The sequence below is a fragment of the Hipposideros armiger genome, unplaced genomic scaffold, assembly GCF_001890085.2.
Source record: "Hipposideros armiger isolate ML-2016 unplaced genomic scaffold, ASM189008v1 scaffold_550, whole genome shotgun sequence".
Classification (NCBI taxonomy): domain Eukaryota; kingdom Metazoa; phylum Chordata; class Mammalia; order Chiroptera; family Hipposideridae; genus Hipposideros; species Hipposideros armiger.
Window position 1 is genome coordinate 964,976 of NW_017731900.1, and position 12,034 is coordinate 977,009.

Sequence of the window (12,034 nt, forward strand, 5' to 3'; positions counted from 1 at the left end):
CTGTCAAAACTCCCAACCATTAGCTTGTCTTCATCTGTGTCTGATTATGAATCACTGTCTTCATATATTGCCTCGTCCTCAGTTCCACCTATCGCATTTGAAATCTACAACCACTGTATAAGATGCACCCAGTTTTTAGAACCCAAATTTTTCAAAAAAGGGTACATCTTATAAATGGGGAAATACGGTACATTCCACTGTATGAATATACTAAAACTTATTTATCCATTCTACTGTTAACGGACATTTGGGTTGTCTAATTTTGAACCACTGAACCTTCTTGTTCATGCCTTTTCGTGAACATGTTTTCATTTTTTTTGCATAAACACGTAGGAGTGACATTGCTAGGTTACAGCAGAGGATATGTTAACTTTGTAAGAAGCTAACAGTTTTCTCAAGTGGTCACACCATCTTACAATCCCATGAGTTCCAGGTGCTCTGCATCCCCACCAACACTTGATGAGGTTAATGCTTATTTCAGTTGTTCTAATGCAGGGGTCCGCAAACTTTTGAGACAGAAGAGCCGCCAGAGGTCGGCAAACTGCGGCTCGCAAGTCACATGTGGCTCTTTGAGTATGTACATGTGGCTCTGAAGTAAAATTGAAAATGAAAATAAAACTATCATAGTTTCATTTATAATATTACTTTAAATTTTCCTTATGTAAAAATATATTTATGGCTCTCGAATAATTTTTAAATTGTTGTGAGGGACAGGATTGGCTCTTCCAGGGGTTGGCAAACTTTTGAGACAGAACGTACCCAAAGAGCCACATGTGGCTCACGAGCCTCAGTTTGCCAACCCCCGTTCTAATGTATGTGTTTTAATTTATATCTCTGTGATGTTAAGCATCTTTCCACCATGTGCTTATTGTTCATTTTTATAACTTCTTTTGCCTAATTAAGTCTTTTGTTCATTTTTAAAATGGATTGTTGACTTTTTAGTTGATTTGTTAAGCATTTTATTCTGGGTTTGTCCTTTGTCAGATATATGTGTTGTGAATATCTTTTTCTCAGTCTGTGGGAAAAAAATACGAATTTTCTTAAAGATTTTTAGGTTTTGATTTTTACTTTTATGGGGTGGTAGGCAGAAAAAATGGTCCTCCCCTCAAAAAAAGTATCCATGTCATAGTCCCCGTAACCTGAGAATATCTTACATCACAGGCAAAAGGAGTGTATAGGCGTGATTGAGCTCATGGAATCCTGACATGGGGAAATTTCTGGATTATCTGGGTGGTCATAGTCTAATCATATGAGCTCTTAAAAGTAGAAGAGGAAGCTAGAAGTATAAGTCAGAAAAATGTGACAATGAAAAAAGAGGTGAGATTCAAACCATGAAAGGTACTCGACCTGCCATTGCTGGCTCTGAAGATCGAGGAATGGGTCCACAAGGCAAGAAATGGGAGTGGCCTTTATAAGCTGAGAACCGGCCTCAACAAGCAGTTGGCAAAGAAATGGGGACCACAATTCTAAAACCACAAGGAACTGAAATTTGCCAACAATCTGAATGAGCAAGGAAACAGATTCTCCCCTAGTGCCCCAGAAAGGAATGCAACTCTGTTGATACTTATTTTGGTATTTTAAGACTATGCAGAGACCCATTGGAGACTCTATGCTGAGCCTATTGGATTTTTTACCTAAGGGAACTGTAAGATAATAAATACGTGTTGTTTTCAAGTGCTAAATGTGTGGTAATTTGTTACGGCAGCAATAGCAAACTAAATCACAGAGTTAGTGCTTTTTGTGTCCTGTCCAAGGAATCTTTGCCTACCCTGAGGTTGTGAGTTATCTTTATTTTCTTCTAGAAGCTTTAAGGTTTTATTAAAGTTCTCTGCTATTTCTTCTACTATGTCTGCCTCAACAGAAATCAGGGATTTGACTGTTCCACTTTATCTCCCTCACTTTAAGCTATGTCCTTAAGTGACCCACAGTCTGGACTCTCTCTGCTTGCCCTTTCATCAGCTGTGGGTTCTTAACACCCAAGTAAGGCTGGAATAATTGGGTGTTTCAAGCACAAGTGATGGCAGATAGACTGAGCAATAACAAGTGGCCACAGGCTGGGAAGATTAATATCAGTTTAACATCTGATGGGCCAACTGCCACCTTCAGAAAACACCTTCCTATAAGTGACATTCTCTCCTGGCCTTGTCCCCAATCCAGCCTACCTAAATCTCACCTAATGTTTAATTCCTAGCTCAAAGTTCGACAGCTTCCAGGAAGCTCTCTCAGCAGGCTACAGTCACATCTCTTTCATTTATTGCTTATATCACTCCTTTGGCATATTTCCATAGAAACCATTCATCTCTGATATGTATGCCTTGTCTCTCCAACCAGATCATCTGTAATCCCAGCTGAGTAAATGCTGTTAAGGTAAAACTGGTACAACGTATTTCAAGTGTGTGTCATTTGACTCAGCAATTCTATATCCAAGAATTTATCCTAAGGAAATAATCAGCAAAATATATGAAAGATCTACGTTCAAGTATGTTCAATGTGGTGGTGTTCACACTGGCAAACTGGAAAGAGCCTGAATATCCACCAGTAGGAGACTGGGTAAAACCACTATCGCACAGCCATACAATAGGTTCTGAGTGGGCACTCAACATGGTAAGTCAGATCCCATGTTTATTAAAATAAAAAGATGACCGTGGTATTTTGCTACATGAAAAAACCATCTTAAGTACACTAGGAGGACATTTTTGTAAATAATTCCACCACATCCACAAACAAAAATCATTAAAAATTTCAATATAGCACTGTGTGGGTGTAAAAAAATGTCTGGAAGCATATATACCAAAACGCCAACTGTGATTCTCTACCTCACAGGGTTTTCTTTCCCGCTAACACTTTCTGTAATCAAAATTTTAAAATAAGCACTTTTTAATTTTAATCTTTCATTTTTAGTTTAAGATAAAATATTTGACCATTCGATCATCTGGCTCCTGCTACTCACCTTTTAAAAAAAAAACTGTGGTAAAATTCATTTCACGTAACGTTCATCCTCGCCTTTTTAAGCTGTTTCTTCCTCCATGTGTCTAATTAATATGACCATATTACTCTTGATTTCTCACATTCAGAAACATCCTGATTTCTATTATATGGGTGAAGATTATGTCAACTCTCATCCTCCCCTTATGCTCAATCAGTTTAGCTCAATTTTTTTTCTTGTTAAATCCATATTCTGCACTATTCGTTATGAGCCACGTGGGACTTCTTTCACTTCTCTCCTGTCTTGAACCCAGTTTCCTGGACTCCTGTCTTCCTTTTTCTCAATTCATTCCCTCTTTTGGGAAAAGCATATCCTCCACTGACTTCCAAAGAAAGGATGTGGAGGAAGTTAAAATTTAGCTGAAGCAGGTTTCCTTCCCCCTCACAACTGACTAACAGTCTGGCTGAGTAGAACACTCTAGGTTGGAAACATTTTCTACCCATATTAAAGGTGTTGCCCCGCTGCCTTCAAGTTTCCAGTGTCACTGAGAATCTCCACGCTAGTTTTAGCCCCAGTCCTTTGATATGACCTTTTCTATTTATTCCTCTCTGGAAGTTTTTAGAATCTTCATTTTATTCCGTTCTCTGAAATTTCACTATGATGTGCCTTGTGATGGGTCTTTTTCAATATGCTGGGCCTGCTAAGCATTTTTTAACCTAGAAGCGTGTTCTTCAGTCCCGAGAGACCCCTTGTATTATTCCTTGGTAATTTCCTCCCTCACGATCTTTTCTATTTTCTAAGTGTTAGACCTCCCAAATTTGCTCTACAATTTTCCATTTCCATTTCTCTCCTATCTTCTCTTTTGCTTTTAAAATTTCACTTTCTGGGATAATTCTTTGAATATCTTCCAACCTTTATTGACTTTTTAAAGACTTTGTATTCTATTTTAAAGTTCAAAGATTATCTATGTTCTTCAACTGTTCTTTTATTCTTCAGAGTATCCTGCTCTTGTTTGATGGATACACCATCTCCTCTTGAGGACATAATTATAATGTATATACACTAAATATATAAATATATAATTTTATATATACATAATATTCATTAAATATATATGTACACATATGACTTACATAAAATCTGCATGTCCAACAGCAGGAGAATAAACTAACTATACTTCATGCACACAATGGATGACCTCTCAGCAAGGAATGAATTGAGCTACTGACCTACACAAGCACATGGATAGGTCTCAGAAGCATTATGTAGATGAAAGAAGCCATACCCAGAAGGCTGTGCATTGTACGATTCCATTTATGAGAGACTCGGGAGGCCTAATGTGTAGTGATAGGAAACAGGTCAGTGGCTATCTGGGAGTGAGGTGAGAACTGACTGGAAAGGACACAGGGAACCCTTTGGGGTGACAGAAAGGTTCTGTACCCAGACAGTGGTGGTGGTTGTACAGATGTGTAGGGTTATCAAGATTCATTGAATGCTCCACTGGAAATGGGCACATTTTACATATAAATTACACCTCAATGTTGATTTCAAACAAAATGAAAGAATAGTCATAGATCACTAGACCTTTGTGGAAGGCCCACACATGAAAGAAAAAATACAACTTAGAAGAAACAGAGACATGAACAAAGTAGAAGAAAACATCAAGGAAATCACACAATGTACAGAGTTTGTGTTTCTGTTTCTTATTCTTCCTGATATTTGGGGATGATTTAAAATAAGGGGGTGGAGACAGGCTCACTCTCTGCTCTGAAACTAGAACTCCTTAGGTTGGTATTATAATTTGCAAAGAACGATAAACTTGTAGGTGGGCGGGCAGGTGTGTGTCTCCTGTAACCTCCCATCCCCAGTGCACAGCACTCACTACCCACTCGGACCAGCCCTCAGGCCAGGGCTGGGGAAACCTGGAACTTACTTAGGAGCATTTAATCTGAAATGGGGACATTTTCCAAGTCTAACATTAATTTGATAATAATGCACATGTTTTTATGGATTTAGCAATTTGTCAAAGTCCTTCTGCTTTGTTTTAACTGCCATGAGTTTCTTTGTCTCTCAAACGGTAATACCCCATGTAGCACATGAGGAAACCTGTCCAGCAAGGTCCAGGGCAGGCTCAAGGCTGCACAGTTAGTTTGTGGCACAGTTTGGACTACACTGCAGGTTATCTGACTCCCCAGGAGGTGCTTCTTTTATGTCACACCATCTCCTGGACATCGGTGCCAAGCCACCGACCAATGCTGACCAGCACCCAGGGGATGAGTGAAGGGGAGAGGACCACCAGAGAGCGTGGGCTCCGGAACAGAAGCATCGCAGCTTACCCCACCTTGCTCTCTGACCTCCTGACCCCCGTAATGTCATACTTCCTGATCCTGAAGCTGGCACACTCTATTAATTTTCACTCTACTGTGTCTCTCTGATGCTCCCTGCAAGGGACAGCACACAGATGTCATCACCTCTGTTCATGGAGTTCAACCTCACAGAGCCTCATGGCCAGGGGCTAACATTACTGACCCTAAATCCGGTTTTCTTGACCCTCCCGGACCGTCCCAGAGGGCAGGAGGGGGGAGGAGAGGCCATCTCCACAGTTCTGATGGCCTAGCCACTGGCAGCCCTGCAGGCATGCAGCCCCCAGGCTCCCCCCACCCACAGGAGTCCTCACCAGCCTCTGGCTTCACCTTCTCAGACACACTTCAGCTGCAGTGGCGGCAGCAGCAAGCTCTCTGAGACAAATTCGGGCCAGTGGTCATGTTTTTGGTTTTGAGCAACATATATTTTTAAACAAAAATTAAATAAATAAATAAAACAAATAAATAAATAAAAAGACACCTACCTAAGCTGAATTCTAAAATGGGTTCATCTGGATCTTGCAGATTTCCTGATAAAAAAGAAATACCAGAAAAGTCACTCTTAGTAAAGGCTTCCCTGTGTTTAGATTTTATGGAAATAGAAAGCAAAAACCTGACACAGTTGTAGTCATTTCACATGTATGCAAATCAAACCATCACACTATACACCTTAAACTTTTACAGGGACGTATGTCAGTTATTTCTCAATAAAACCAGGAGGAGGGGAAACCCAACACTATTTTTCCCTCCAAAACTGTTATACGAGATGATTTCTTCGTTTTCTAAACATTTTGTTTTGAGGTTCCCAAGAAGTCTCAGACCCCAGGACCGAATACCCTCCCTCCTCCGTAGGTCTGCATACCCACAACAGGCAGGGTTTTTACTGTGGCCTGGGCACTGGCCAGGCAGGCCCTGTGGACATTTGCACGTTATCCACTGGCCAATCAGCCTTGGAGGTGTCCACCCAACCTGGAAACCTGACGGCAGGTGGGTTCCGGGGGAGGCAGCTTCCGGGAGGAGTGCTGACTCGCCCAACTCCCTATTCCAACTCACACCAGAGCACCCTCAGGCCAGGGACAGTCACCAGAGGCTCATCCTGGCTGTCTGCCGGGTGCTCCAGGAGGCACGTTTGGCCCTCCTAACACTGCCCCAGCATGGGACACACCAGGAGCCCGGCGCAGGCCTCACCTGCCAGAGAGAGGCCAAGCATGTCAGCTGCCACATCAATGGTGGAAGCCCGCTGCATCGCACGGGCCCTGGCGCTGTGGCGAGGGCTGTGCTCTCTTGCTGTCATGATGTCATTGGTGATGATGTGCTTCCTGTTCCTGGGTTAGACCACGCCTGACTCTCCGGGAAGCGCTGTCACCTAGCCCTGGTCCCCTAAAGTAGCAGCAGTCCTGAGAAACAGGAACAAACACTAGTAAGAAGCACAGGATGGAGACCCAGAGACACTGATCTCATGGACAGTACATGACCTGACATAGGCAGAGGCCAAGAAGCCAGGGTCCCAGCAGGTGAGGAGTGGGGTGGAGAGTCTGGTGGTTCAGGTCCCCTAGGTCACCTCTTCCTCTGAAGTCCCCAGCACACCCTCACACACAGCAATGTGGCATACCTGGGATCCCGTACAGAAACCATGTTCTCTCCAACAAGGACATGACACATGAAGTGGTAGTTTTCAAGTAACCATAAAACACGGCTTCTGAGAGTTCCCTGTTTGCTTTATTATGATTCTCCATTGGTGAGTCTCATAGAACCTCACAGAATCGTAAACCAATTCACTACAACCAGTTAGATGCATGAAGGGGTTTGCCTCCCACTGGCTATACAGCATGGCGGGGCAAAGGCGCCTGTCTCCAACCTTGCTCTCTGTCTTCCCAGAACTAAAGAGACTTCACATGTGTCTCGGCCTGGGGCTTTCTTTCACCACAAAACATGTACGTGACAATCCCCACCTCACAAGTGGATAGCGCTATGTGGTGGACATGCACCTCTGTGCAGAGGCCCCCTGCTGGCTGGATCACACAACACAGAGCTTGCATTCTGCTCTGAGAAGTGGGCTCAGCAGCAAAAAGTATATCACATGTGTCCAGCCCTATATGCTACAATTCCTGCTGACTCTGGAAGGAACCACACGTTAGAAGTATAGATAATCAGACTGAGCAATAAGGCTGGTTGAAAAGAGCCCTTGCCAAGGCCTCTATATATTCAGGCACCCCATCTTCTCAAAGTGTGTCAACACCTGGATACCTGAAGGGCCCATGTTCCCGCTCCTGAGTGAATTCACACGGCAACTTACTGAACAAGTTTGTTCCTGGAGCAGTAGAGACACGTGGCATTTCTTCATAGAGGCACATCCAAATCCATCATCTAAAAAATAGAAAGTTATAAACTTAACAAGCTGGTCAACATGCAGAAAGTTCCCAAGAACACATGATTATAACGCGTATGTTATAACTTCAGCGCCTAGAAATACGGAGAGGCCGAAAGCTACTCCATTTTCCTGTGAGCTCCACACACCGATCTAACCTTTGGGCTCAAAAACAAAGGTTTTGCTCAAAGCCCAAAAGAATGAGAAACAGTAAGTACACATTCCTGTCCCTATCCAGGGGTGATGCCGGGGAATCTGGGCCAGCCCTGAAGAGCCAGCTGGGCAGCCGGGGTGTAGTTTAGGGGAAATGAAGAGGTAAAAATCTGAGCCCCACTCTCCCTGGGCCCCTCTGAGGCTCTGCTGTTTGGTATCTAAGACAAGGATAGTTGTCCCATCGCACAGGGCTGCAGTGAGAACCAAACGTGCCTTAACAGCACAGGGCTCTGCAGACTCCGCTGGGCTTCCGCACGGCCCCTGCGGTCTGGCCCGTGGGCGCATTGCTGTGGAGCAGGATGCTGGAGCTCCAACTCAGCCCCAGCACTGCTGGGGGCCATCAGGACAGACCTCAGGGCCCAGTGCCATCTGAAACTGCCGGGGCCTGGGGTGTAGACGACAGACAGGAAGAACAGTGTGCTTAGCCCTCGGGGAAACTTAGTCCCTTGTAGACTGTGCTCCTACCCCTCACACTGGGGCACCCAGGGACCTTAAGCCTGGGCACCTCAGCAGAGAGGGCGGTGGCCTGGCTGGAGAGTCACAGTAGAAGTCACCAAGGGGAAAACTCACCAGTTTGCCAACAATCAAATAGCATACAAGTAAAAAATGTGCGATAAAAATGGTAAAGACTGGGGGAAAGTACTTGCAGTACTAATATCCGTATTTTACAGTACTGTACAATTTAACCCAAAAAAACTCACTAAAAATCCAAGTGAAAAATGGTATGAATTCATACAAGAGGAACACACACGGTAAACATTTTGAAAAGTAACCAAACTCATTCATAATAATTAAAGCAATGCTAAGCACACCTATATTTACCTAAATTAGTCCTCCAAAAGCAGTTTGTTTGCTCTTCTACCAAGAATATGCTTTATTAGCAGAGCTGGGGGGAAACTCTACAGGGCTCTCCTATATTGCCAGCCACAGAGTGGTACAAGCATTTCAGAAAGCAATCTGACATGATGCATCAAAATCTGTCCACAACAAAATTCTCACAATAATCCAAAAATGCTTATTGTAGCATCACTTATAATGACAAACACTGGAACCAGTCTGAGTGAGTACATTCCGGAACACACTATTATATGGCTGTTAACATGATCGTAATGGAGCAAATAACACACGAAAAGTCCTCTGACCTCATTAGTCATCAGGAAAATGTGAAGCACATCCATGAGTTGCCTCTGCACACCCACTAGATTAGCTAAAATGAAAAGACAGACAGTACCAAGTTTTGGCAAGGATGTGGAATGAGCCAGATGCACTGCTGGAAGAGTAGATGGCACAGCACCCTGGAAAACACAGTGTCTACTCAAGCTACTCATCCACCCTGTGACCTGGAATTGCTACCAGAAACGCATATTATGTTCCCCACCAAAAAAGGTGTGAAGAACATTTAGACTAGTAACATCCATAACAGCCCAAAGCTAGAAACAACCCAAACGTCCATCAACAGTAGAATGGACAAAACACAGATGACTGCTAGAAACAAGGTCAAGGAGAAGAGCCAGGCACACCAGAGCATATCCGGGCAATTCCACTTCTGTGAGGCTCGGGCACAGCCCAATGAGCCTGTGGTGTTAGAGCCGGGACATGGTCTCTCTGAGGGGCAAGAACTGGCTGGGGCGTGAGGAGGCTTGGAGGCTCTGGGAGGGCTCTGCCTCCAATCCAATCTGGGTGCTGCTTCCATGAGTGCATTCACTGTATGAACTCCACTGAGCTGTGAACCGACAATTTTTACACTTCAATAAAAAGATCAATTCTTTAAGTGACTATAACAGAGACAACACAGCATGACAAAATGTTTTATGTGAGTTCTGCATCATGTATTTTTAATGAACTATTCCATCTATGCTCTGGTTACAGCCATTTAAAAAGATGTGACACAGAGGGAAAGAGCCAGCAGGAGGCCACAGCAAGACAGTAGCCATGTTTGGGGGCATAGCCACGGGGAAGTGCTTCCCTTCTTGGCTTTACTGGCATCCCCTTGCGTCACTGAAAGATGAATCAGCCTGAGGAAACAGCTCTTCTCTCCTGAACCATTTCCCAGCTTCTTGGTGAGGTTACAGTCACCCCCGTGCCTTCACTTGGGACAGCTGAGACATGCCACCTAGCAGGGCCACATCTGTACCGACACACATCTTGACAGCCCAACCGGAGGCTCCTGCCCCCCCTTCTCTCCTCCCCTTGCAGGGTCCCTGCTCACTCCCCTGGCCTGGCCCTTCCCCATAAGCGGGTAGTTAATGACAGGATAGGTGGTGTGAGATTCTGGGGATAAAAATGCGTAAAGGGGAACATCTACAGACTAATTTTACACTTGATAGAGTTCACAGATCAGAGAAGCTTTTAGGTCAAAAAGACCTTAGAAGCCACTTTGTGGATACTTGGGGGCATTTAATTAGAACCTGCAATTTAAGTCATCAAGACCCAGAACACGAAGCTAATTTGCACAGCTGAACTCAATTCCCTTATTAGTCACCAATTTAAGGTAATTCACCAAGGATTCCTAATTCCCACAGTCCCCGATTTTCCTCGTAGCCCTGTTTCAAGACTGGAGCTTATTAGAAAAAAAAAAAAAAGCCACACTTAAAAAAGGACAGAGGGTGTGGGGAGCAGTTTAGGGAGCTGAGATGGGGCAGAGGGTGGGGAGTGAGACGAAAGAAGGAAGCACAGCTCATGAAACTGTCTCCTCTTCTTTGTGAGAGACACGTGGCCCCTTCTGCAAAGAGGACACAGGCCATCAAATCCAAAAATGTCCCTTCCATCCGTGTGGGGGCAGGGAGATGCTGGTAGAGGGGCATAAGCAAGGCGGAGAGGGGCCTTCCTAGGACCAGTGAGGGTGGGCAGTGACTGCCAGAGCTTCTCCAGTCCTACCCTCCTCCAAGAACAAGGACCTGCTGGCCAGGAAGGGACTCTGGAGGTCCCCTGGCTCAGTGAGCTCTCGGGGCCACTGCGCTGCATTTGATGAGGACTAGCCTTGTGCAGGTGTGGGATGAACTGCCAGGAACCCAAAGCAAAAAGGCCCACCACTGCGGAAACGGAGGGATGGGCCCTCCGGGCCCTCCCCTGGCGGAAAGGGAGGGGTGGGCGGGCCCTCCCGGTGGGCCCTTCCCGCCCTCCGCAGCCCACCCACCCCGTGGCTGGCACCATGGGAGCTAACAGGCTAACAGCAAGCCTGCTCTGGGCCTGGGCTCTCCCAGCTCAGGCAGCAGAGAGAGAAAGTCGGAGAAAGGCTGAGCCAGTCAGAGCATGCATGAGTCAGCAGCCCAAAGCGGAGGCTACTTCAGGAGTCCGAAAGAGGAAGGGCTTTCTCTGAAAACCCCCAAATCCAGGACAGCCAGGATCCCTGAGCCGTGAGGCATCACACAACTCACGGGCACCCAAACCGCTGTTAGTACCACCCTGAGATACAGGGGGCTGCCTCCCGCAGGAAGCCTGTGCTGCAGACAGGCCCAGCACCTGCAGCCTTTCTTCAAGAGGCACCCCAACGCAGCCAGCCATCTGTCCAATGCAGCCAGCCGTCTGTCTGTCCAATGCCACTTGCTTGTGTGACCACGGATCAGCTGGGACCTGTGTCTTATGAACGCCAGACTTAACTTCTTGCTGCTTCCATCTCCTGGTGCAGAGAGGAGGTTTTCTGGCAGACACCTGCCAGTCACCAGACTGCCAACGTCTGTCTGTGCGATGGCACATACTCACCAGGGTCTGGCGTTTCCCTGGCACCTAACAGGTGACTCTTAGGAAAAGCTGGGGGCTGAGTGCAGAGGGATGCACCCCAGCTGACGTGGAGATGGGAAAAGCACTCCTGGAGACCTCCAGCTCTCTGCTTCCCAGGCTCCTGGGGGCTGAATGGACAATCCAAGGCCCCAGGGCTCTGAGCGGGGTCTTACTCCCACTTCCTGCTCCTAGTGCCTGCACTGCGCTGGAGCAAGGAGAGAGGGGCTAGCAAGGAGCAAAGCTCCAATTAACAATAAAGATTAAAGCGTGAGCTTCTGCAAAGCATCACTCCAGTGCTGCTGGAATTTAAATGCAGGAAACTAACAGGCCCCAGAAACTCAAGAAATGTGCTGCAGTAGGGTACATACTCAGGCCGCTGACACAGACGACTCCACCCAGAGTCCTAACAGCCAGCGCTCAGCAGGAGACAGGCACTCTCTTACC

The 12,034-nt window shown here is 45.8% G+C and overlaps 1 protein-coding gene across 1 annotated transcript in view; it reads right to left on the reverse strand.

Annotated features, from left to right (window-relative positions):
- INPP4A (inositol polyphosphate-4-phosphatase type I A) overlaps positions 1-7,656 on the reverse strand; it is a 54,942-nt gene extending 47,286 nt beyond the window's left edge. Inside the window, exons 1-3 of the mRNA XM_019669200.1 lie at positions 7,586-7,656; positions 6,478-6,686; positions 5,775-5,819 (exon numbers count right to left, since the gene is read on the reverse strand). Coding sequence (XP_019524745.1) covers positions 5,775-5,819; positions 6,478-6,583 — 151 coding nt within the window. The 5' untranslated portion in view covers positions 6,584-6,686; positions 7,586-7,656. The remainder of the gene's footprint in view (positions 1-5,774; positions 5,820-6,477; positions 6,687-7,585) is intronic.
- Positions 7,657-12,034: the final 4,378 nt, after the last annotated feature.